This window comes from Tachysurus vachellii, chromosome 25 (assembly GCF_030014155.1).
Source record: "Tachysurus vachellii isolate PV-2020 chromosome 25, HZAU_Pvac_v1, whole genome shotgun sequence".
Classification (NCBI taxonomy): domain Eukaryota; kingdom Metazoa; phylum Chordata; class Actinopteri; order Siluriformes; family Bagridae; genus Tachysurus; species Tachysurus vachellii.
Genome location: NC_083484.1, coordinates 14,826,578 through 14,852,497, shown reverse-complemented (window position 1 = coordinate 14,852,497; position 25,920 = coordinate 14,826,578). Strand labels below are relative to the sequence as shown.

The window sequence follows — 25,920 nt, the reverse complement described above, 5'->3', positions numbered from 1 at the left end:
ACAACCTGCCCCTTTAAACACGAGTAAAACGAATTAAAATTGATTATAATACTTTGCCTACGATAATACAGCACGTTAAATGGTACATTGTTGGCACCTTTACCTTTTTTGTTTTATATCAGTTTAACCCCAGAGGTTTACAAAGTGAAATGTGTCCACAATACATAATTATACTGTGTTTTAATTATTTATAATTATTATTGTATTATTATTATATTATTATAATTATTATTAGTATTTTCATTCATTCATTCATTCATCTTCTACCGCTTATCCGAACTACCTCGGGTCACGGGGAGCCTGTGTCCCGGGCGTCATCGGGCATCAAGGCAGGATACACCCTGGACGGAGTGCCAACCCATCGCAGGGCACACACACACTCTCATTCACTCACGCAACCACACACTAGGGACAATTTTCCAGAGATGCCAATCAACCTAACATGCATGTCTTTGGACCGGGGGAGGAAACCAGAGTAACCGGAGGAAACCCCCGAGGCACGGGGAAAACATGCAAACTCCACACACACAAGGTGGAGGCGGGAATTATTAGTATTTTATTATTATTATTACATTATTATAATATTATTACAATTTTATTATTATATTATTATTTTATCCCATGGGATAAATCCTGTCGCTAGAGGACCTCAGTGGAAGGGTGTGTACACACACACACACACACACACACACACAAAAATACAAACAAACACACACACTCTCACTCACTCACATAGAGACTCTCTCTCTCTCTCTCACACACACACACACACACTCTCTCTCTCTCTCTCTCTCTCTCTCTCACTCACACACACACACAAACAGAGACACACACTCTCTCACTCACTCACACACTCACACACACACACAGCTGGCTCGGTTGAGATTAATGTGACACTCGGTATGTTGCAGCAGCAGCCTATTACAGGCAACGGGCCCAACTCAGGCCGGGGGCTCGCGTTAAACGCTCACCCGGGAATGCACGCTCTGAACTCGGTGCACCGGCCCGATGGCGACTCGGGCCTCGAGGGAACAGAAAACGGGCACGACAACAGACGAGACATTGGGGACATTTTGCAACAAATCATGACCATCACCGACCAAAGTCTAGACGAAGCCCAGGCGAAGTGAGTCGAAATCAGGTTTTAGCTTTTAATGACCAGCTTTGGCTTCGTGCCCAAAAAACAAAGTTTGAGCATTAAGTTGCTAGCAGCCGAAACTACACAACTCACCGTAGATGTAATAAATCAACAACGTAATAAATGGAAGACGTTCTCACGACACGTTTTGTTTGTTTGTGTTTTTTTGCATCCCAGTGTACACGTTTATGACACGAAGAAAGTAATAACATCGCTTTTGGAAACGTTTAATAGAGTCGGATACGTTTTGTTTACCTTAATGCTAACCGACGTGCTAGCGACCTATTGTGCAAAAAAACATCGCGTTAAAGTTACTAACACGCCCCTTTACAATTAAAATACAAAATACAGACTCCATATATATATAAAACAATAATCATTTTATTTGTTTTGTTTGTTTATTTTGCTCTAGCTTAACACGACAGCGTAGGCTAATTAGCTAAAGTTAGCATTCAGGATTCAAGCTTCCTTTATCGACCTGACAGACAAATCTAAAAGCCTAAACATTTCTTTTTTGTTGTTGCATTTTATAGCCTAAAACCGAAGTGAGATTGTGTATTTAAACGCATTTGATGCATAAGGATTTATTATTAATTTATTATTATTATTATTTATTTTGTAAAGTAAGCTAATACAGCTAGAGGTTAACTGGCTAATGCAGTTTGTTTATTTAAACCCACAGAAAACATGCCTTGAACTGTCACCGAATGAAACCGGCTTTGTTCAGCGTGCTTTGTGAAATTAAAGAGAAAACCGGTAAGTTTAATTGTGTGCATTGGATATTGCACTTAAATAACAGAGAGAGAGAGAGAGAGAGAGAGAGAGATGGGCGAGAGACGCCATGTTGAACAAAGCGACAATCTGAGGCTAATGGCGCAAAGCACACACACCTATTTTGTCATTTAATAACGTTTATTCCTGGTTTCTATCCATATCTTATAACTTATATTCTGTAAAACCGTCTGTAATTTGTTTGAACGTTAACTGTGACGTTTTATCATGTAGCAGGAATTGATTGTTATTGTTTTTTTCCTCCCCTCTTAATAGCTGTGCTAAGCTACATGCTATCTACTGTCTACATGGCTACATGCTATATATATATATATATATATATATATATATATATATATATATATATATATATATAAACAAACTTTATAATCACTGTTTATTTTTTTCACTGGAGAATACGAAGTGCTTTGCTTGGAGAGAAAATCTAAAGACTGTTCCTGGATATTTAAAAAAGTGATATAAACCACTATATATATATATATATATATAATTTATTATTTTTTTCTTAAAGAATAAAAAACTTCCAAGCATACAGTTTTAAGAAAATAATCAACAACAGCGTAGTGTAATGAAACAGAGTTCTGGTAACAACCTAAAGATTACTTTTTATTTATTTATTTATTTATTTCATATGTAGACTCGTTTAATTGTTGGTGTCCCAAATCCCTGTTTGCTCTAAGGAGAGCTTAACATTTAACGGAACGAGTTTTCCACCATGGGATAGTCCTCAGAGGAATGAACGTTTATAGCTGCTACAGCGTAAGCGATATCAGGAACCAGCTTGTTTTACAGACGTTAGTCAACGTTAAATGCGACTCCAAACAGCTAACAAGCGTGCCACGTCGTTCAGGAATAAATCAAAGAAATTGCTGTCGGCAAGTTGCTGTAGTGAAAGATGAATAAATGTTATAATGGTGTAATAATACAGTAACTCCCTCCTGATTTATTTTTAATATATCAGACTGCACAGCCGTTTTGTTCGCTGGCTCCTAATCTAGGGATTACTTGACTTACAAGTGCGGTTTCAAGAAAAACTCAGGATTTGTGTGCTAATATTTTGAAAAGTTACCGGGAGTCTCATTCGGGAAAGCCATGTTGAAATTAATACGTGCCGTTTAAGTCGTCACTAAAACACGGAAACATTTCCCTAAAACATTTCCATTTTTCAAGATAAGTTGACTTTTGAATGTAAAGTTTTTGAGTATCAGAGCATTTTGAGATTGGATCATGACAACAAGTATGATGGCAGCGTAAAGTTTTAAAGAGAAACAAAGCTCGGGAGTGTGTTTACAATTTCTGTGCATAAAATCAACAAAAAAACAAAACGCGTGCCGTTAGACTGTTAAGTCAGTATAAGGAATATTTCTTTGTTTTTTAAGTCACTTACATTACGCACATCGTTTCAGGACCGTTCATTTTCCGAGCTGTAATGAAACTCGGCTTGTTTCGGATTTACTGCTGTTTCTAATTAAAGGATGCGTAGTGACACAGGCTTGGAGGAGACTGATGTATAGGTGTAATAAAGATTTTGTTCAACAGCGATTATAATACGTTTGTGACATGTGAAACTAAATAATCTTCACGTTCTTGTCAGGTCTTTCCATGCGAAACACGCAGGAAGAGGAGCCTCCAGACCCGCAGCTTGTCCGACTGGACAACATGCTTCTAGCCGAGGGTGTGGCCGGCCCGGAGAAAGGAGGCGGGGCCGCCGCGGCCGTCTCAGCAGCGACCAGCTCCGGCGGTATGTCTCCAGACAGCTCTCTGGAGCACTCGGACTACAAACAGAAGCTGAGCCAGATTCGCACGATTTACCACACCGAGCTGGAGAAATACGAGCAGGTCAGTAGAGAGACAGAGAGTCAGTCATTCAGTCACAAGAGCTATGTTTAGATTGTACACTCATATCACAACATGATCTGAAACCAGATATTATTAAACCTGCTAGTACCATTTGTCCAAGATAGAGAAGCCGAAGCCTACTGTAAAATGGCGGCAAATCACACGAACATCACAACACTTCACATTTCTGTGATACGCAGATTGAAGCATTGATTAAAGTAAAATCCTCAGAACAAATGGTGGAATTTACGAGGAAAGTCTGGTTTAGTCTCTCAAGCTCTGATGAAACCGAAGACGAATTTATAACTGGCTCAGCACAGTGCATTTTGTCTCGTTGTCAGTACAAACAAATAGAGAAATTGGAGAAAAAGTGCCTTCAGGTATACAAGTAAAAAGAAGGTGGTTAAGTAGGAATGTTAAGTGTAAGCAGTACAAATAAAAGAAGACAACGAATCAAGCGTAACGCAGCTTGCGTCTCTACTTCCTGGATTTTGATTTGATGAATGTGGCTGCGTATGTCCTATGATGTTTCTCATAACTGCTAATGCACAAATTCTACTCGAGCTCAAGTCCTATTGCTTGATCTGATGTGCAGAGGCAGCCTCAAGATCAAAAGATTTGAGCACGAGTATCAAGAAGCAAGCATGACAATCATTCCGGTCAATGACGCGCACACGGGGGAAAAAGATTAACTTTCATCTAATAGCCGCGACGCAAGAGACCGTATTGATCCGAGATCAGACGCAGTCATCGGTCATCTCTGTTTGAAAAGCAGATATTGATCTGTCAGATTTTACTCGACTACACGTTCACTCCCTGTTTATGTTTTTTTAATGAAAAAAATCTTCAAGTTAATCCTTTAGATGAGCTAAAATGTCTCAAAACGAATTTCCTAAATGGGCTGTGAAGGAAACGTGACCCTTATGCAAAATAATAACAATTTTTATTTGTATATATTTACGTTAAATGCCGTGGCTTGTCTGTGAGTCGAGTCAGTTCCTTTCCTCCAAAAATGTTAACCAAACTTCTCATTATAGAAAATATCACATAGGAGATTTTGTCTGGTTTGAGTGTGTATTGTAATACGTACAGGATTTTGCTTCACATGGTGTTATTTACTGTGTTTCAGGCCTGCAGTGAGTTCACGACTCACGTCATGAACCTGCTGCGTGAACAGTCGCGTACGCGGCCCGTGTCGCCGCGCGAGATCGAGCGCATGGTGGCCATCATCCACCGCAAGTTCAGCTCCATCCAGACACAGCTCAAACAGAGCACGTGCGAGGCCGTGATGATCCTCCGCTCCCGCTTCCTCGACGCCAGGTGCGTGTGCGTGCGTGCGTGTGTGTGTGTGTGTGTGTGTTTGCAGTGTCCATGTTTGCACTTATAAATATTTGCGCTCTCATTTGGACTTGATGATAAGCCGATGAATCGAGCCCGGTATATTCCTGGAGAATATTTACATAATTAGCCACGTGACGGTTGAACCCGCGACGTGTCTTTGTCAGGCGCAAGAGGCGCAACTTCAGCAAGCAGGCCACGGAGGTGCTGAACGAGTACTTCTACTCCCACCTGTCTAACCCTTATCCCAGTGAGGAGGCCAAAGAGGAGCTCGCCAAACAGTGCAGCATCACCATCTCTCAGGTAACACGATGCAACAACCAGCTCACAACATCTCTGAAAAAAACGATATTCTAAATAGCACGACTGAAAGGAGAAGCCAAACCTGTTACTTTGGTAACCGTCCTAACGAAACAGGGCCGTGCGACAAGGCTAAGCTTCTCTTGGTGACGGGACAACAAACGAAGAGCAATAATACAACAAAAGCATTTACGAGGCTGTTAACGTTGTTAAGTGTGTGTGCGTTTTGACGGATTTGGTTTCAGCCCGGAATAACGTGTTTAAACCGGAACAGGACCCGATCTATCCGTTCTCATCGTTCTTCTTTTTCCTTCTCCTCAAACAGAAGTGGATCATTTCCACTATCGATGTGTCGAAATCGTTATTCCTCTGTTGTTGTTATTTTTTGATCCACAGACATAACACCAAGGCGACGTCTCGTTCCGTCTCTTGTGTCAGCAGGTTGATTGACTGTTTATTTTTTTCTGCTGGGGTTCGGTTTCACGTTGGCTTCGTGTTGTAACAGGTGTCCAACTGGTTTGGCAACAAGAGGATCCGCTACAAGAAAAACATCAGCAAGTTCCAGGAAGAGGCCAACCTTTACGCCATGAAGACGGCCATGGGGGCGACGCAGAGAGAGGGATCGCCCCAAACCCCCAACTCCACCGGTATGCTTAGAGCACAAAGCTCAAACGCTGGGGATTTATCTCATATGTCATTTAAACATGAACATTTGTTTAGTTCCTTTAAAGGACAAGTTGAGCAAAAGATCAAGCCGAGACGTGTTTGCTTCTTTAGTATTGCACTAGAGCTACAAACCTCATGTAGATAACAAGGACTCAGATGATCATAGATTACTAGAACAAATCATCTACAACCTTTACACGTCATTATACCTCAACAGTGTTGAATCCTGGACTCTGATTGGTCGGTCGCTTGGTCGACTGTTCATAAGCACTTATTTACAGTTATGGTTTATTTTTTTATCTAGAATCTAAAAGGAATAAAACACTTAGGGGTGAATAACAGCTGTCATCAGCCTCAGCGGTTACGGTTACGGCCCACGTTCAGATTCATCTGTGACACGAAACCACGTCACTGAACCTCCTGTGCAACACTAATGAAGCAAACCTCCAAGATTACAACGATCTTTAAGACATTAATAATTATAACCAAGGCACTTCGCTTAATCAGATCTTTTATTTTTACTCGGCCCATGCGAGCTGTAACTTAATATTAAGTAACTCATCACTGAGCTCAGAATAAGGGTCGAATGCAATTATGATGTTATAAATAAAGAGGAATTCAATTGCAGTGATTGTCATATATATATATATATATATATATATATATATATATATATATATATATATATATATATATATATATATATAAAGTAATGCTGGTGGGGTGGGGGTGGGGGGTTAATACAAGGGAAAATGAGCATGTGTTTTTCACAGATAACCTTTTGTCCCACACACACACACACACGCACACACATGCACGCACGCTTCTCTCAGGCTCAGGGTCCTTCTCGCTCTCAGGGTCAGCTGATCTCTTCCTTGGAGTTCCTCCAGTGAATGGAGAGCAGCCTGGCTACCACATGGGGGCTCAGGTTAGACCCTTTCACCGTCTTTCTCCTGTTTAAATGCCCCACGATGCATGCTGCCGCCCCACGGGGGCACGGACACGTGCACTGTCAGTCATTGTGTTCATTTGTTTTGTGTGTATACAGTATAAGAATTGTTGTGGGTTTGTGTGTGGACGCACCTAAACTTCCTTATCCTCTCTCTCTCTGGTAGGACTCACGCTATTCAGACAGACTCTATAGTCCCAGAGAGAGCCGGGTGAGGAGATCATTACACATGCATGCTTATACGCCGACGATCCTAAAAACTCACAGTGATGTTCAAAAGAATACAGAGGCACAGCACAGCGCAGTCCTGAGCGATAGTGGGAAAGATGGCATTATACACAAGGGTTCAGAATAAGAGCTTTCCATCTCTATATTAACCTAAAACGGTCCTGGTGAAGTCACGGTACTGGGCTCATTTCATCGCAGGTTCTTTTTAGAATAAGAATCGAACAAGCGCTTAGTCGTTCATATCACAGCGAAAGTAGGATTTTTATATTGAATATCGAATGCGTGCAACATGACACATTAATAAATATTAAAGGTAATAAAAAAAGGGGGTAAATAAATTTGGAACCAATTTTCAAACCTTCAGAATAGAATAGACAAATATTAGGATTTTTTTCTATTATATATTATGAAGTTAAAGGTGGGGTCTCCGTTGTTTGAGAAATGCTTTAGAAAACTGAGTCGGGATGCCAAACAAAACAAAAACAAAACTAACGTGTAGCCAATGAGCAGAAAGGGGCGTGTCTTGTCAATATGGGCGGAGAGAGTGTTCAGTGCGCATGTGTGACATTAGCAGAAAGTGGTTTTAACATTGACATGGAGGATAAAAACTTACGATAAGGTAAGAAGTAGGACGTGTTAATATAGGATCAGCTTTCCAGTGCTGGAGAGAACTGAACGTTTTCCTATCAAAACAGGGGTGGAACCCATTTGGGTTAGGGGCGTTTTTGTTTTGGTGATTTTCAAATGTCAACATTGGCTTTCAAACAACGGAGACCCCACCTTTAAAATAAAAAGATGTTTTTACCAAATCCTCCGAAACAAACTAGTCTCTGACTCGTGAGCCACGATTTTCACCCGCCGTCTTTCCCACGTTCCTTCAGAACATCGTTTGTTCATGCTCACAGACTCATCTGCTCTGTAAAGGTTTACATGGTGGTGTCTTTTCATTAAAAAAAAGGCATGTGCTGATTCCAAATAATCCACATCATATTTCCTCCTTATTTATTCTAAGGACATTTATTCTGTTAAGAATATTACAGCGATGAGACCCGACCGACTTTATCAGAGGAGCTCAAACGTCACATTTTCTCGTCAAATCAGTTAACAGCTCGTGCTCCAGGTGGCTGTAGCCGTGTTTTTTGTGCCATTGTGGTTTTGAGGCAAGAAGCTACAGGAGGGTTGATACAACAGATAGGCCGCATGAGCCGATTGTTGATCCGTAGGTTCGCGTTTATTCATATGCAAATAAAGCTTTGTGTCTTTTAATAAATATTCATGTTTAATATCTAGTCTAATGCTAGATCAGAGGCATTTAAAAAAAAATGTTTAATCAATAAAAATGTAAAAAAAATAAATAAAGTAAATATTTAATTACCATTTTAAGTGTATGCATTAAGCTGAATCCAGACCTGGTCAATGCTCAGACATTGCTTAGTAATCTCAACTTTAACCGACATGTACAAGCTTTATATAAGAGGACGCTCGGAGTGGGCGGAGCTTGCGGCTTCTTCAAAGCCCTGAAGACATTTCTGTTGATTTCACACTTTTCGCTCCTATGGCGAATATAAAGAGATTATAATGTACTATACATGCAATTTGTCCAAAAATCTTAAAATAAAAAAAAAATAAAAAAAAAAAAAGATTGAAAATCTTGAATCTCCTTGTAGGGTCTTGCCTTATGTCCTCAATCTTACAAAAAACATTGCTGCTTTTTCATGTTTGCTTAAACTGTGTTGGTGCTGAACTGTGTGCTGTTTCTAACAAATGGAAATTGTGCAGTTTGCAAGAATACTTTGTTCTCGTTCCGGACATTTGATAAGTACAATAATAAGCGAATTACAGGAAAGCCCCGTTTATCCTTTTGTATTTGTTCTTGTCGTAATGGTAATTTAAGTTTCAGTATAAATTGTGTTCTGCATATTCATGTGAAGTTATTTGTGTCGCCTCTTTGTGTGCGTGTGTGTGTGTGTGTGTGTGTGTGTGTGTGTGTGTGTAGACTAACGGGACCTGGCAGGACCAGAACACACCTCCCTCTCCACCTGGAAGCGAGGGCTCCGACAATTCGGACTGATGTCCGCCGCCTTTCCCCGCCGCGTCCGAGAGACGAGAACGGAGGAGAAAATGGAAAGAACGATGGTCACTCTTCTGCCAAAGTGCAGTGTTTTTAGTTTCGTTCTTTTTAAAAAAAGAAAAAAAAAAAAGAAGTCAATATCTGGAAAGCGTGTGCACGAGAGAGACGGAGGAACTGGCTTTTTATTTAGGCTCATGTACTCGGCCGTTCGGTTTTTTATTTTCAGTTTATAGTTTTGATTTTTCACCATCACTACTTCCACGACTTGTTACTGAAATATCTGGGCTCTAAAGAAGGAGGGGAAACTTTATTAGCTGCATTACGTCTGCTCTTCTTTATAACTATAGTACTATTGTTACTGTTATCACTGCTATACTAAACCTATATTGTTTGTTTTGTTGTTTTTTTTGAAGCTCAGATAGAGATGAATTGGCGTGGCTTAAAGGGGCAATAGAGAATAATCCAAAGATCGTTTTGTCTTCTGTTTTCTTTTGTTGTGCGTTTTTTTTTTTGTGTGTTTCTCTTTTTTACTGTGTGTACCTGTTTTCCGAATGGGGTGCGTTTGCCGTCTTTATTCACGGTTTGAATGCGTATATCAACAGTGCTGTCTTTCTCTGTACAGTGAAACACCTGTATTCTCTACCTCTTTTACAATAAAGACTGTCTGTGTACACATTCAGCCACACCGCCGCACAGCCTCTCATTTCACTGTGGATTTACGCAGGGCAGGTGCCAGGGTTTAAACACAGACACAACTGAACACAGAGGATGAGTTTAATGTCCTGTGTTGCTTTGTTAGTTTGACAAAAGTATCATGTCATCATTCTTGAATAGATTTCTGTATAAACAATATGCATGACCATATTTAGATATACGCAAACAAACTACCAGCAAAATATTTATTTCGTATATGAAATGGAAAAAGAAAAAAAAACGTTCTACACACGTTCTATCAAGCCACACTATCTCAAAGCAGCTTCACAGAAGTATAGAAACAGAATAAAAGTTTCAATGTCTGCAAGTTTATATCTCTAACATCTATCCTTAATGAGCAAGGCGGAGAGGAAAAACTCCCTGAGATGATATGATGTGGGATGTGGTAGCTCAGTGGTTAAGGTGTTGGACTACTGATTGGAAGGTCATGGGTTCGTACCCCAGGACCAAGCTGCCACTGCTGGGCCCCTGATCAAGGCCCTTAACCCTCAATTGCTCAGTTGTAAGTTACTCTGGATAAGGGTGTCTGCTAAATGGCGTAAATGTAATGTAAAATGTAATATGAGGAAGAAACCCTAAGAAGAATCAGACTCAGAAGTGAACCTCATCCTCATTTAAATGACACTGGAAAGGAAATAATGTGAATGTATATAATGTCATTTCTACAACAGTTTGCATTTGAGTAGAATTGTAGGGAACTAATAGGTCAGCGTGAATTCCGTGTTCACCACAGACCCAAAAGACTCAGTCCCGCCGAAGTCTTCAAAATGATCGCTGATGAAGACCCGACTGTAAGCGTCTCCAACATCTATTACCTTTCGTCATTTCACAATTTCAAAGAATCGTAACAAGCAAATAAACAGCTTCTATTCAGAGTCGGACATTAATTCGATCATTATCAACTTTATTCATTCATTCATTTTCTACAACTTATCCGGGTCACGAGGAGCCTGTGCCTATCTCAGGCGTCATCGGGCATCAAGGCAGGATACACCCTGGACGGAGTGCCAACCCATCACGGCACACACACTCTCATTCACTCATACAATCACACACTACGGACAATTTTCCAGAGATGCCAATCAACCTACCATGCATGTCTTTTGACCGGGGGAGGAAACCGGAGTACCCGGAGGAAACCCCCGAGGCACGGGGAGAACATGCAAACTCCAGCGTAGGTGGGAATCGAACCCCCAACCCTGGAGGTGTGAGGCGAACGTGCTAACCACTACGCCACCATGCCCCCCATTATCAACTTTAGTTTATCTTTATATTATCATCTCTTGGCTGGTTAAGTATCCAGGCTACAAATTCCACACTTTTATGAGTTCATGAGACAATCACATTTTATTGGAAAATTGTCTAGTTTATTTTACAAATGTAAAAATTCAGGTTAAAATATTAGCGTGTGTGATATTTGTATATAATAATTTATACAGCTGGCTACAAAAGCCTGAGTCCACTACCAGAATGATCTCCTAGCTAATTTCTCCATTAGTAATGAAACCCTAATACAGTTTGTTATAATATGAGACTCCTAACACTAAAAGCAAACTTAGACATCCTTTTTTATGACATGATCAACTTCTAACAATAACTTGTGTTATAATTGTTACTAAAATTGTCATGTACATGGGTTTTGCACATGTTTAGGTAGTGGTTCATTTCATTAACACAGGATCGATAAACTCAAAGGAGGATCGAGGATCGATAAACTCAAAAACATCCTGGATCCGATTATAAATGTAATTTTAATAAAAGTAGAAAATGCGCTGTTAAATTATCCAGATCGTGTGTAACATTAAAACACAAATGGCACCGATAAAACTTTCTAATATTAATGACTTGATATTAAAATATCTGGAGAATCCTAGACGTAAAACATGGAAGGCAGCATGAATATAAAATGACTTAACAAAAAAACAAAACAAAAAATAAACAGTGTTTATTAAAAGTGTGCTCAGCATATCTAGATTTTTAAAAATTGAATACATCGATTTGACAGACTGCTAAAATAAAGTTTGAAAAAAAAAACAAAAACAAGTGCTTGGTAGCGGAATTAGACTTTTGGAGCTTCTTTCGATACAGAACCTCACATAACAGTCTGTATCGATATGGGCTCGGTTTTGACCACCTCACTTTGACGTTCTTCTTTGATACTCTTCTTTCTCTCTCTCTCAGAGTCTGTGTTACATGCCGTCCCGGCACTTCTGCTATCTGATTGGCTGGAGCTTGCCTTGTGGTGGGGAACAACCACTATTTCCACTTGCTCATTAGCTAGTTTCTCTGGCAGGAGGTTGATGACCTGCTCTGGTTGGTTGGCACTGAGGCGGCGCTGCAGAGCGGGTTGCGTGCAAGAGAACGAGCGCTGCCGAGGTGCCGGCTGAGGACACAGGAAGTGGGGTGTTGTTGCTCTGGAGCCTTGCTGTGCTAATTCTCTTTCTTCTTCCTCAGCTTCGGAGGTTACTTCCTGAAGAGTGCTGATCGGGCGCGATGGCCGGCTGAGGACCCTGGGGCTGACTAGCGCAGTTGTGGATTGATTTGCCATTGGCTGCAAGCTTTGGGTTGCCACATATTGCCAGTCACTGTGGAGAAGACAAAAGATTTTGTAATTATAAAGTTTTAACAAAGACTATAATTCTAGTATAGTACGAAGATATAATACACACCACCTTTCTCCAGTTTTTGTGTTTCACGGTTTGTTACTCGCCAATTTGTACTCTATTATATCGGTCATCCCATGACAGCTACCAATCCAGGAGGACGAATTATACCATTTTCTTCCTTCCAAACATGTACAGCCAGCCAAGGCATCCTTTCAGTTTATAGATCACAGCTAAACACCATAGCTATGGGATCATTGGAACGCAAACCTATGATCTCCTGACAATACGAGGAAACCTTAGACGGTTTTACCCAATTAAACTTGCAACCGACTTATGATCACATGAGGTTGGTGGAATACCCACTACAAAGCAGTTCAGACCAGAAATGAGTTAGAAATGAGTTTGCAAGTTTACCTGGGCTGGGGTGAAGACATCTCTCTGGGTCCTACAATCCCAGAGAACGAGGCGCTTCTTCCTGGCAGACATGGAGGTGATGCCATCCATGGGGAATACAGGTAAGCGCGATCATCCCACAGCACCTCGGTAGCTGGGGCCACAGGAAACGGGCTCTGGTGTACTCGGTGGGCCAAAAGAAGCTCGAGGATCTGATGATGGAATCCCTCCCGGGCCACATCCATTGGCCGACGGCCCCTGCGGTCTGTCAGCTCCTGATTGGCACCATTTAGGAGGAGAAATCTGGCAGTATCGTAGCAGCCATGGAGAGCCGAGAGAAACAGAGCGGTTTCACCCTGAAAATGGACACATCCAGGATTTCAACAGCAACCAAATAAAAGTCTTGAAATATCTCTGAGAGTATTAAAAACAATTATTTTACCTTGTGGTCCTGCATGTCCACAGCAGCACCGTAACGTATCAGTGTCCGTGCTAATGAGAGGTGGTTTACTGAGCATGCCCAGTGCAAGGCAGATCTCCCTGGTAGAGAGAGTGGATTTAGAGAGGAGGGAAATAAAGGAAAGAAGAGGCTCCATCATACACAAAGAAGCAGACAGAAGCATGCATTGGTATTAGAGAGGTAAAGAGAAAATGCTCAAAGTTAGGAAGCCATAGTGCAATTGAAGAAAATGGAAGTAATTATGAATGGTACTGGACGAACCAAAGGACAAAAACAGCTTGCAAAAAGCATTTAGTGAGACAAAGCAGAGCAATGCAATGTTATAAAAGTATCCACACTAAATACGCTACAGCAAGTTAACTTTGTTCAGTCTCATCAGCATGAATTAGGGGTTCTGACAGCCCGTGAAGGATTGAGAATTGCAATGCAGCAGGAAAGGACAGAGGAAGAGGTGGAGGAAATGGGGAGATCAGAGAAATGCATGTTACTCCCCATTTACAGATTAAGCCACTACTGTGTTAACCTATAAAACCCCAGTCAGGAATCACTGCAACTATCCAGACAGTTTACATATGATCGTTAAAAGGTCTTCATACTATTTGAGCATGTTTTACAAGCTGTTATTACCATTCTCAAGGTCAAAGCTCACAGGGTAAAGAAATGAACTGGAGAGTGTATTTTACTTGCACCATTTACCACAGTCATTCACTGATCTTCAATAAATCCGTTATACTGGTCAAGCTAAAACCTAAGGCAACCATGCAAATCTTCAATGGCCTGCGCAGAGACCCGACTTCAACCCCAATGAACACTTTTTTGGATTAATTTGAACACGCTTCAATTCTACGCTTCAATTCTTCTTGTACGACATCAGTGCTCAACCTCACTAATGCTCTTATGGCTGAATGAACACAGCGACACTCCAGAATCTAGTGGAAAGGTGAATGGAGGCTATAAAGAGGCTGTATAGCAGAAAATGGGGAACCAGCTCCATACTATTGCCCATGGTATTAGGAAGGGATGTTCAACAAACACGTCTAATACATAAAAGTCAGATATATTTTTGGCCATCTAGCATATATGGAACTAAACAAAATATAATGCCACTGAGGGTTGGCATAAAGAGCTAGATAGGAAAAAGAACTTGATATCGATACGCAACTCATCCTTACGTTACTGCGACTTGATAGAAGCTGAGTGAATAAGGAGAGTGGTGATTACCGGTGTGGTCGGTGTTGTTGACAGGAACTCCAGCTCTAAGCAGCTCCATCACCACGCGATCGAGGCCGCTCCTCACAGCTCGGATCAGAACCACCGAGCCGTCAGGTCCACACCACTGCACTGGGGTTGACTGTGGTGAAAAACATCAAAATGACAATACCGGGTTTGGGGTTAGTGATTACTTCCTGTTGATGTTAAAATTCCAAAATGAACGATTCACTATGAACGAAAGGCTAGAATTAAACAAGTGCTTGAAAATGGTCTGGTTATAATTCATTCATTCATTCATGTATTCATCTTCTACCGCTTATCCGAACTACCTCGGGTCACGGGGAGCCTGTGCCTATCTCAGGCGTCATCGGGCATCAAGGCAGGATACACCCTGGACGGAGTGCCAACCCATCACAGGGCACACACACACTCTCATTCACTCACGCAATCACACACTACGGACAATTTTCCAGAGATGCCAATCAACCTACATGCATGTCTTTGGACCGGGGGAGGAAACCGGAGTACCCGGAGGAAACCCCCGAGGCACGGGGAGAACATGCAAACTCCACACACACAAGGAGGAGGTGGGAATCGAACCCCGACTCTGGAGGTGTGAGGCGAACGTGCTATCTGGTTATAATGTGACTTGTAAATCACGTCATTCTTGGTCCTGCTTACGCATCTATTGCCCCTTACAACTTATCTACTTCTCAGTAAGATTTTGAGCATTATGAATACTCACGTTGCTTGGCATTCGTTGATTTGTGGGAATGGAATTCCTATCCCACCTTCTTGGTGGACCTAATTATAGCAAATAATCAAAAGGAGAATGTTATAACAATGAAACTTGTACCTACATTAGAAACAATTATAAAACATGAGGTATTTATCTTACTTATGGGAACTTGTTGGTGACTCATGTTGAAATGTTTCTGATCTGGAGATCTGTGGTCGCAAATTGTCCTGCTGATGTCCTCCATTGAGCTTTGGGTCACATCTGTGTCACTGCCTATGTCCAAGGTCTTCTTAAGAGGCCTGCGGTCATAATGTGTCCAGAGGACATAAGCAGTTTCCTCACACAGCTTGACAGATAGATCAAAGGAGATTTGTTGGCTAAATATATCATAGTTTCAGATGACTAGATTAACTAGAGCAGTGTGTAAGGATGGGAACAGGAAGGATGAGGGAAAGGCTATTTTTGTCCACGGTATTCAAGGAGATGATCACATGTCCTTTAGCACAAGCTCTACACTGCACTTTCAAAATGTTTATTTGTACATCAAGAGAAATAAAAGGACAAAGAAAGTATTTCACTTATCATACCAGTCAAAGATACAGTACCGATAAAGGAACAAAGTAGCCTCACCTCATCCGAATGGCATCCTCTCCGAGTGGTTCCCTGCGCTTCTTTCCCAGGTCCTTCCCTTTCTTCTTCTTCTTCTTCATGCCATTTCTGTCCTTCTCCCTTGCTATTCTTCCGTTCCTTTTGTTTTGCTCAGAGGAGCACTGTGTCCAGTTTTTACTCTCACCATCGTTGTCCGTTGCCGTAGATCTGTGATGCACCCTGTCTCCTCGTTCTCTCCTGTGTCGTCTTTTCCATCTCCATACCAGCACTACCATTGCCACTATGGCCAATGCTATCCCAATGCCCACCGTGATGCCAACCACAGGCCACAGCCATGGAGGAGAACCTGTATATTAAGCATGGAAGAGAACGAAAGAGTCATAGATTTTATATATATATATATATATATATGGTTCTGGTTATACCATTTGCCATTATACCTATTTAACATTCTTATGTGGCTGTTTTGTAAAATATTTTTGAAAATGCAAATGAAACAAAGGTGGAAAATGAAAAAGAAAAAAATTAGAACATACGTGATCTTGTATCTCTGAACATACCATCAGGGTCCTTGACGGGAGGTTCTATCACTGCAATCTCCTTATTGATGCCCCGGATGCTGATGAGTGCCTGGATCTCAGGCTTTATATAGGTTGGGACACGGTTCAACTCCAGCGCAGCGTTTAGGAAATCTGCTGCCTCCGATGCATAGGGAAAACAAGTGAATTGTACCTGGGAGCATGGCCTGTTATCCACTTGTAGGAACAATAACGACCTGTTTTAAAGCAGCACGGACAAATGGATTGAAGTTACTATTTGACAGAATCATTTGCTTGTTGGGGGGGGGGCACGGTGGCTTAGTGGTTAGCACGTTCGCCTCACACCTCCAGGGTCGGGGTTCGATTCCCGCCTCCTCCTTGTGTGTGTGTGGGAGTTTGCATGTTCTCCCCGTGCCTCGGGGGTTTCCTCTGGGTACTCTGGTTTCCTCCCGCGGTCCAAAGACATGCATGGTAGGTTGATTGGCATCTCTGGAAAATTGAATGAGTGTGTGTGTGCCCTGTGATGGGTTGGCACTCCGTCCAGGGTGTATCCTGCCTTGATGCCCGATGACGCCTGAGATAGGCACAGGCTCCCCGTGACACGAGGTAGTTCGGATAAGCGGTAGAAGATGAATGAATGAATTTGCTCGTTAATGTTGTTAGCAATTTGCAGTATTGAACTGATATTATTTCTTTCTGCTGTCTTGATGATGCTAGCATATAGTATTTTAGCAATTAACTTTTAGGACTTAGAACTTTAATTGCTAAAATACTATGTGCTAACATTATCAAGACAACAGAAAGATATAATGTCAGATTCCAAAAACAAGAGAGATTTCTGGTACTTTCACCAAGACCCTTCCATCTGAAGCCTGTTGAAGTTAATAATTCAGGCTTTACCTTTCAGTTCCTTAATGCTTGGATTGGATCGTGCATGCTGGATTGTAACTTTCTCTGTATAAAGTCATCTGACATAATAAAAATGTCAATGTTAAATTCAAATGGCAACTGAGTCTAAATGGTTATCTTTAAAACTAAATGGAGTTTAATATTAATTCTCAAAGAAGCAAAGAAGTAGGGAAATAATTTTTAACATACAAAAACACTATCAAACTTTGGATCGTACCTACATTTACATTTTCAGTATTTGGCAGACGCCCTTATCCAGAGCGACTGTGCCTGTCTCAGGCGTCATCGGGCATCAAGGCAGTATACACCCTGGACGGCGTGCCAACCCATCACAGGGCAGTGGCACTCACACACTCTCATTCACTCACGCAATCACACACTACGGACAATGTTTCCAGAGATGCCAATCAACCTACCATGCATGTCTTTGGACCGGGGGAGGAAACCGGAGTACCCGGAGGAAACCCCCGAGGCACAGGGAGAACATGCAAACTCCACACACACAAGGCGGAGGCGGGAATCGAACCCCCAACCCTGGAGGTGTGAGGCGAACGTGCTAACCACTAAGCCACTGTTCCCCCCCAGAGCTACTTAGATTATCTCATTTCTATACAACTGAGAATTTGAGGGTTACGGGCCTTGCTCAGGGGCCCAACAGTGGCAGATTTGTGGACCTGTGGTTGAACTCACAACCTTCCGATCGATAGCCCAACACCTTATCCACTAAGCTTCCACATACCTCCACCAAGGCAATCATGTGATGATGTATGAAATTCATTTTCTGCTGATTTATTGCTTTCATTGCTGAGCCACATTTACTAGAACAAATGGACAATGCACTTTACTGCAGGGTCAATTCCCAGTAGACCAGTTGAGAGCCCGAGAACCTAACAGCGCCAATCTGACAGCCTAATCATCATACCTTAACTACAGACCAACCATTATTTACTTATTCATCTACACTCATCAACATTAGATGCAATAAAAGAATGCTGTTACCTGTTGCTCTTGTAGGTAGGTACTTGCTGGAGCAGATCTATCAGCTGCTGTGAATCCATAGTGAAGAACTCAGTACTAGGCTGAAGTGGCACCATACCTCTGAGTTTGACGCTGGTCTGGAGCAGAATGCTGATAGCCCAAAGTAAAGAATTGTTCTGCAACACTGCTTTCTGGAAGGGAATTGCTGTTTGCAGAATCAGTGTACCTTTGGCCCAGTTGGGTCGCTGATTTTTATAGTTTTTGATACAGTCTGAACCATCCCACCCACAGGGTGCAGTACTGCAGCCCTTGTCGCAGTGCGTGTTGTCAAAGTTGTCACGGCAATATTTAGTATAGCCGGAACTGTAAGAAAAGAAACGTCACAAATTGTAGTTTAGTTAATCCTACGTATCTGGGTAGTTGAGTCTTAAAGTCTGTTTCCAAGACCTGTTTTAATCTTTGTTTTGCATCCAGACTTTTGGGTCTATGTACAACAAGAATATTATTGGTATTATTGATGTACAGACACAATGAGATTATTACTTGCAGGATTCTTTGTGCCTAAAGCAGTCAAAGCCATCTTTTAGGCACTGGGAGCCAGAGCATTCCGTATCACAGGCGCCGTTCGCAAACTTGTCTTTGCACATTTTATCTGCTGGACAGCTGCTCCATGGATCACCTCGTGATGCTTTAAAGAGAACAAATCAAAGGGAAATCAACCAAGAAAAATATAGCTGACTTTGAATACTCCCAGTGACTATACAAAATACTAAAGCTAATATTCACTCATTCGTTCATTTTCTACCGCTTAACCAAACTACCTCGTGTCACAGGGACCCTGTGGCTCTCAGGCGTCATCGGGCATCAAGGCAGGATACACCCTGGATGGAGTGCCAACCCATCGTAGGGCACACACACACTCTCATTCACTCGCGCAATCACACACACTACGGACAATTTTCCAGAGATGCCAATCAACCTACCATGCATGTCTTTGGACCGGGGGAGGAAACCGGAGTACCCGGAGGAAACCCCCGAGGCACGGGGAGAACATGCAAACTCCACACACACAAGGCGGAGGCGGGAATCGAACCCCTAACCCTGGAGGTGTGAGGCGAACGTGCTAACCACTAAGCCACCGTGCCCCCCTAAAGCTAATATTACAATTTCATTTCCTCCACCTTCTCCTACTGCTATAGTGGTTATTAGTACTATTTGTAGTACTGCTCTTCCATTACAATTTTTTAACATACAGATACATCTGCTACAGCTACATGTATTACTAGTAATGCAAGCACCGCCTTGCTATTCGTGATACTATTTCCGCTAATACAGCTACTAATAAAACCGCACCTGTTACTGCTACTGTCGTTACTGTACTTGTACCTTAATACTACTGCTATGCTAATAATACTACTTTATATGCCGGTACACCTGCTATGACAACTGTGTATAATGCTTTAGCTATAAGTCCTGACACTTCTACAACCGGTGACCCTACTAGTATGCAAGGGCTAATCTATCAGAAATCTTTGCAACATGATCAATTAAATAACATTATTTTTAAATGTCAAAGTACAAATGGAAACGGTGGTGCACTAAATGCTGAGTGTATTGTATACAGTATGTATATTAGCTGCTGAGTTTTCTGCCTTTGTTCCAACAGTAAAAACAGAAGCAGATGAAAGGAACTAAGTAAAAACCTGTAGCTCAAAAAAGAGGGTCAAACACCACAAAGGCCTGAAAGGCGTGATCTTGGACCGAGACAGAGGGGAAACAGGAAACTCGGGCTCTGACACAAACAGGAAAGGCGAACCAGAAGAGGTGTACAGCAACAGGAAATGGAGTGGAGTGTGTGTGGGTCAGGGTTGAAGGGCAACACCATGGGGATGATGAACGTAATGGAAAGGAACAATAGGCTAACAGGTGTGGAGGACAATGAAGGCACAAGTCTTTTACAGTTATACAGTTCGAACAGCACAATTCTACTGTACATTACAAATAAAAAGAATCTGTATTTTTTTTCATATAAATATGACTATTTTTTGGCATAAATCTAATAAAACATCAGTGCTAAGAACTCAGTTTAGTGATGCGTTTTAAACAATGCTACAAAATATTTTTATTTGTCAAGGCAATGTACTAAAATTTTTAATGCACACTTTGTATTTTATAAATTAGTGATTAGCTAGAAATTCTAATCAAATAGATAGATCTACATATGAACATTTATAGTGATTTTTTCCTGAACAAACCTTGGCTTGAGTTAGGTTCGGTTGTTAATAATTAAAGCTCGTCAAAGTGTAGAATTTGCTCAGAAGCACTGATTCATTCGTCTGTCCACCTATCAGACGTTCCATGATTTGATCTATACAGTACATTCCTGGTTTATTTCATCCATTCAACCAAGTACATACAGTACTATACTTATATACCTATACTTCTGTAGAATTTATATACCTCCATCCAGAACACGATCTGTACATTTATCTCTCTTTATCTATTCAGGCTTCAGTCTTTCTCTTCTCTTCATCCGTTCATCCATGCATCTGTCCTTCTGCCTTAGTCATTCTATCCATCATTCTATCTGTCCACCTGACATCTATTCAGCTGCCTTTTTGGCCATCCATCCATCCATCCATCCATCCATCCATCCATCCATCAATCCATCAATCCATCCATCCATCAATCAATCCATCCATCCATCAATCAATCCATCCATTAATCAATCCATCCATCCATCAATCCATCCATTTCTCTACAAGTTGATCTGGACTCACCATGAGATACACAACTGAGGGGCCATAACAAGAAGATCAGACCCTCCAACAGGACCATAGTAAACGTTCAGTCCCGATTTAGTTCTTCTCCTTTTTCTTTACAATTTTACCACACACAGGTTCTCAGAAAGGACAATTGCTCCTTTTCTCCCTGCAGAACTTTTCCTCCAATGACAAGAATGTGTATTTTTCTTTTTCAATCTTTGTGCCTTCCCCTCTCAGACCCGATGCAAAAATACTCCGAGGCGTGTGAACGGTTATGTCCACGCCTCCTTGATTTATCCTCTTATTCTTTTTCTGCAGATATCTGGACCATTTCCTGCCACTGTGTGAAAAAGAATGGAGTGTGAGTGTGTATGTGCGTGTATTGTGGCTAGGCTGCAGACCTGAATCTGACTTCATATAAAAGATTTGTATTTCAGGAAGCCGTTATCCACACATCCACACACGAAACATTGTTATATAAAATACATATATGAACTTGTATAAAAAGGTCAGATCTTTCAACAATTTTTAGCTCTAAAAAGGGGAAAACTCTGCAGCACAGAATGTGAGAGAATGGAGTATTACAAGTCAACGCTTCTCGGTTTATCCACAATAAACCTTTCCGCATTCTATAAGAGTGTATAATAAAATTATATAGATTTCTCTAGAAAAATTGTCCGTAGTGTGTGATTGTGTGAGTGAATGAGAGTGTGTGTGTGCCCTGCGATGGGTTGGCACTCCATCCAGGGTGTATCCTACCATGATGCCCGATGATGCCTGAGAGGCACAGGCTCCCCGTGACCCGAGGTAGTTCGGATAAGCGGTAGAAGATGAGTGAGTGAGTGAGTGAGTGAGATTTCTCCAGTTTATCTAGATATTTTTTGAGTAAAACTACCGTGTAACATTCTTTTTTAAAACTGACTTTCTCTATAATTTACATTTACAGCATTTAGCAGACACCCTTTACCCAGAGCGACTTACATTTTATCTCATTTTTAAACAACTGAGCAATTGAGGGTTAAGAGCCTTGCTCAGGGGCCCAGCAGTGGCAGAAGGAATTGAACTCACAACCTTCCTATTGGTAGCCCAACACCTTAATCACTAGGCTACCACATCCCCTATAATTCTGGATAAAACAAATTTACCAAACGCTACATACACATATTGTCAACTTTATAAGGAACACCTGTACGTCTGCTCTTTTACTCGGGTATCTGATCGTTCCGCAATATATCGAAAGAATCGTGAGCGTTTAATATTAGCTCGGTTTCTGTCACCAAATCACTTTTGAGGACGGACCGATCACGGTCCGAGATTATAGGCCGATATATAGATACTATATATCTATATCTATAATATATATAGATTATATTAAAAGTCTGCGTAAACTTTTAGTCACATATGCTGTGCTTGGGCTAGCTAGTTTATTTAGCAAACGCTACTGACATAAAATTAGCTTTGATTCTTATGATTAGGTTTTGAAATTCCTTTAAAAATCCACACATAAATGCTTGTAAATCACACAAGCATTCAATTGTTTACTAGGCATTATGCCTGCTTTAAATATTGCCAGAGGAAAAAGGAGAAAATCACATTTACAGATTTTATGACGTCACTGTATGTTAGTGAAACAACAAACTAAAATTTAAATCCTTGGTTCGGACTTTGTGAAGTATATTTTAAAATTATACACTTAATCTATCCAACAAACCAATTTCTGCAAAAATTTCAAAACGATATATATTCTCGTACATTATGTAAAATAAATACAGAATCCGCTGTGCACCTTTTTTTTAATCGTATGTACACTAGTTTTTTTTGGAATGATGTCGAACGTGTTTTTGAATCATTATGTGGGACAAAAATTACTATTACTAAATTACTACAGAAAAAATGTTATTTTTTTAATGAGGAATGTAAAATGTTTAATTTTGAAAATCTGTTTATTTTAGTTGAATAGTTTCATATCCGTAAATGTAAAGTGGTGAAAAGAAACCAAACATTTTACATTTTAAGCTGGAAATGAAAATTTATTTTGAAACTTGTTTTGCTTGATGTCCCTTATGTGTATTTTTTTCTTTATTTTTTATTTGTTTTTTCTTTATTTTTTTTTTTTAAATTTATGCTATGTTCTTTTCTTTTCTTTACTATTCTAAAATTTTAATAATATGGCATTGCATTTTGTTATTTTATCATTTGTTATTGAGACAATAAAATAAACAAACAAACAAACAAACAAACAAACAAACAAATAAATAAATAAATAATAAAATTAAAATAAATGAGAGGTAATCATCCCAATCTGGCAACCGTATTTTTTTCAAATCAGAATTCACTCTCGCGCGTTGCCACCAGATGGCGCCATTTCTTTCTTTATTATTCTCTCTTGCCCTTATCTGATTGGTCGAGAATTTCAGACGCTTTCTGAGGAAACCCTTCACAACGCCAGTCATAAGTTTCCTATTTTTTAAAGCTTATTTTTGCTCGGTATTCGACCATTTTGGAATCTGTAACCTTTCTGTAAGTCTTCATGTGAGTCCTTTTCGTGTCTGTAGACGTTTGGAGGCGTTTTATGAGCAGCTGGTTTTCCCCTTTTCAGGTACTTTCGGTTTCACCTACATCGGCTAAGGCTCTGTCCTGAATGGCACCTCTACAAAATCTGTAGTGCACTAGCGCGAGCGCGGAAGTGTTTACTTTACATGATATGTTGTGACGCTATCTAGGCAGCAGACTAGTGATTTAGGATACGGCCCTGAGCTTTACTGTCAATTCTTGTATGTGGTGTTTTAGATGAGACGTCTTTATCTCTCTGCACTCAGAATCGCCTCTAAAACTATTTTAGCTCTTTAATGATTATTTTATTTTGTCATTTTTATTCCTGGCGATCGAAAAGAGTGCAGAAAGATTATTAAGATCGTTATTAGACGTAATATTCACGTCTCACAACGTAAGTACGATTTCAAGGTTTATTATTATTATTATTATTATTATTATTATTATTATTATTATTATTATTATTATAGAATTTTAAGGTTTTTAGATTTAAAAAACAATTTAATGGCCCATTATAGTCATATAGAAGTGTGTTTAACAATAACAATAAGTATCATAAGCAGTGAAAGTGAAAGCACTTATTATTGTGCATTAATTATATTTATATATATTTTAAATAATTTACAAAAAATATCCTGGTATTCAAAAATGTATAATTTGTTAATTGGTGATTTGGTAATTGATAAAAAAAAAAAGGTGTATTAATATATTATTACAGTAGATATGTAAGTATCTTTAGTATACAAATACTCATACCTCAACATATCTAAGTAAATGTATATATAAGTTATATATAAGTTAGTTTGCTGATGTATATTAGTATGTTTTTGTTACTAATCTGTTCTTGTCTTATTTCTGTAGTGTTTTAGGGAATGAAGGCCAAGATGGCATCATATCTGACTGTTTTCCTGTTCCTGTGCATGGACGTATGTGTGGTGATGTTGTTCGGGGTGACCCGGCTTTCCCCTCTGGTCGTTCCTTATTCCTTTACAACGCTTTGGGTCGGAGGACTGCTGAGGTTCACCGCGCTTGTCCTCGTCGTCTTTTTTTACCCGGCGAGCCCGGCGTGGATGAAGCGTACGAGCGGAGTCCAGACCCTTGCTGTGCACAGTTTGGTCTATCCTGCGTACGTCACACTGCGGTGGGCATGCGGCTGGTCCACACTGGAGCTCATCTGGGGCTGGCACACGTGGCAAGGAGTGAGTGAGGGCTAATAACGTGAGGGACGTGTTGTTACAGAGAAACAATCCACGATGAAGCAGTTACAATTACCACCTCAAGTTTGATCATTGTACTTGAATTGACTTTACTACAAAACTAAAAGTTAGAGCACTATTTAAAACTTTATTTATTTAAAGGAAATAAATATTTGATAGGAGTGTCTGCATTACAAGTCCCTGTGTAACCTGTTAGGGACTAAACAAACTTGAGAAAATCTCAATACACCTTTTCTAAACTATGCATACGGTTAGAGCAGGAAACAAAAATATATTTTTGTTAGAGCAATTAGCAAATGTAAATATGGTGAAAATATTATAAAATATTGTTATTCTATATTTAAGTATCATGCTGATATCTGTTGGTTTCTATTTCCTTTTTAGCTGCTTCAGAGCTACGCCGTCTCGGCTCTCTCGCTGCTGCTGTGGGAACGTTATGTGCCCTCCGTCCACACAAAGAAGGAGGAAAAACCTAAGGAGAAAGGCCAGGCTTCTCTGCAAAGGCTGCTGGGATACTTAAAGCCGTACCAGGGCCGGTTCACGGCGGTCCTCCTGTTCGTGGTCGCTTCCTCTCTCGGTAATAAACTGCAACGATGCGTTTCATGTTGCTGTGTGTTATTGAGTTACAAGCTTTGGCCTACGATGAAACAGAAAACGAGGAAGAATGTAACTGCTGTTGCTTTTGGTTTCGCTTTTTCACCGCGTGGCACCGGTGCGGTGGTGGTTTGGTGCTTGATAAGTGTTGGAAATTCCCTGGGATTTTCTAAACTGTTTGTGTTTGTTTCAAACCTTACAATTTCTACTGACTGTTTCTCTTAATTCATAGCTGATAACTATACATTTAATCAGTGTTTTCAAGGAAGCAGTTTGGCAAAAGAATTATACCTAACAGTCCTCATATAAGG

The 25,920-nt window shown here is 40.6% G+C and overlaps 3 protein-coding genes across 10 annotated transcripts in view; 2 read left to right on the top strand and 1 right to left on the bottom strand.

Moving 5' to 3' along the window:
* Nucleotides 1-743: 743 nt before the first annotated feature.
* pbx2 (pre-B-cell leukemia homeobox 2) lies at nucleotides 744-10,004 on the top strand. Of its 5 annotated transcripts, none has more exons than XM_060861358.1 (9): nucleotides 745-1,126; nucleotides 1,821-1,894; nucleotides 3,525-3,769; nucleotides 4,899-5,089; nucleotides 5,275-5,410; nucleotides 5,913-6,054; nucleotides 6,931-7,001; nucleotides 7,189-7,233; nucleotides 9,247-10,004. In XM_060861358.1, the coding sequence occupies exons 1-9, from the start codon at nucleotides 903-905 to the stop codon at nucleotides 9,319-9,321; spliced, it is 1,203 nt and encodes a 400-aa protein (XP_060717341.1). In that variant the 5' UTR covers nucleotides 745-902; the 3' UTR covers nucleotides 9,322-10,004. The 5 variants fall into 5 exon arrangements, with proteins under 5 accessions (XP_060717343.1, XP_060717342.1, XP_060717341.1 ...); XM_060861357.1 differs by having other exon boundaries at nucleotides 6,907-7,001; XM_060861360.1 differs by lacking the exon at nucleotides 7,189-7,233 and having other exon boundaries at nucleotides 744-1,126.
* Nucleotides 10,005-11,380: 1,376 nt separating this feature from the next.
* notchl (notch receptor, like) lies at nucleotides 11,381-21,484 on the bottom strand. 2 transcript variants are annotated; one of them, XM_060862014.1, is made up of 11 exons: nucleotides 21,261-21,484; nucleotides 19,024-19,168; nucleotides 18,502-18,843; nucleotides 16,591-16,829; nucleotides 16,076-16,400; nucleotides 15,605-15,744; nucleotides 15,452-15,510; nucleotides 14,716-14,845; nucleotides 13,477-13,574; nucleotides 13,056-13,390; nucleotides 11,381-12,620 (listed from the first exon to the last, which is right to left on the bottom strand). In XM_060862014.1, the coding sequence occupies exons 1-11, from the start codon at nucleotides 21,316-21,318 to the stop codon at nucleotides 12,128-12,130; spliced, it is 2,364 nt and encodes a 787-aa protein (XP_060717997.1). In that variant the 5' UTR covers nucleotides 21,319-21,484; the 3' UTR covers nucleotides 11,381-12,127. The 2 variants fall into 2 exon arrangements, with proteins under 2 accessions (XP_060717997.1, XP_060717998.1); XM_060862015.1 differs by having other exon boundaries at nucleotides 16,615-16,829; nucleotides 21,261-21,483.
* A 2,166-nt stretch (nucleotides 21,485-23,650) lies between these two features.
* Nucleotides 23,651-25,920, top strand: part of tap1 (transporter 1, ATP-binding cassette, sub-family B (MDR/TAP)) — a 10,072-nt gene continuing 7,802 nt past the window's right edge. The window contains exons 1-3 of one of the 3 annotated variants that reach the window (XM_060861533.1): nucleotides 23,651-23,765; nucleotides 24,660-24,997; nucleotides 25,400-25,592. In XM_060861533.1, the coding sequence (XP_060717516.1) occupies nucleotides 24,671-24,997; nucleotides 25,400-25,592 (520 nt within the window). In that variant the 5' untranslated portion in view covers nucleotides 23,651-23,765; nucleotides 24,660-24,670. Of the gene's footprint in view, nucleotides 23,845-24,017; nucleotides 24,193-24,659; nucleotides 24,998-25,399; nucleotides 25,593-25,920 lie in introns of those variants that run through there. The other 2 variants (XM_060861532.1, XM_060861531.1) reach the window with 2 other exon arrangements.

Bases quoted from the DNA above. Each gene is read 5' to 3' on its own strand.
- pbx2 (XM_060861357.1), top strand. From the start codon at position 903: ATGTTGCAGCAGCAGCCTATTACAGGCAACGGGCCCAACTCAGGCCGG. The intron at 3,770-4,898 runs GTCAGTAGAGAG...ACTGTGTTTCAG, and splicing joins AGCTGGAGAAATACGAGCAG to GCCTGCAGTGAGTTCACGAC. The intron at 7,002-7,188 runs GTTAGACCCTTT...TCTCTCTGGTAG, and splicing joins GCTACCACATGGGGGCTCAG to GACTCACGCTATTCAGACAG.
- notchl (XM_060862014.1), bottom strand. From the start codon at position 21,318: ATGGTCCTGTTGGAGGGTCTGATCTTCTTGTTATGGCCCCTCAGTTGT. The intron at 16,401-16,590 runs GTATGTTCTAAT...CTTAATATACAG, and splicing joins GTTCAGAGATACAAGATCAC to GTTCTCCTCCATGGCTGTGG. The intron at 12,621-13,055 runs GTAAACTTGCAA...TCTTCTCCACAG, and splicing joins ATGTCTTCACCCCAGCCCAG to TGACTGGCAATATGTGGCAA.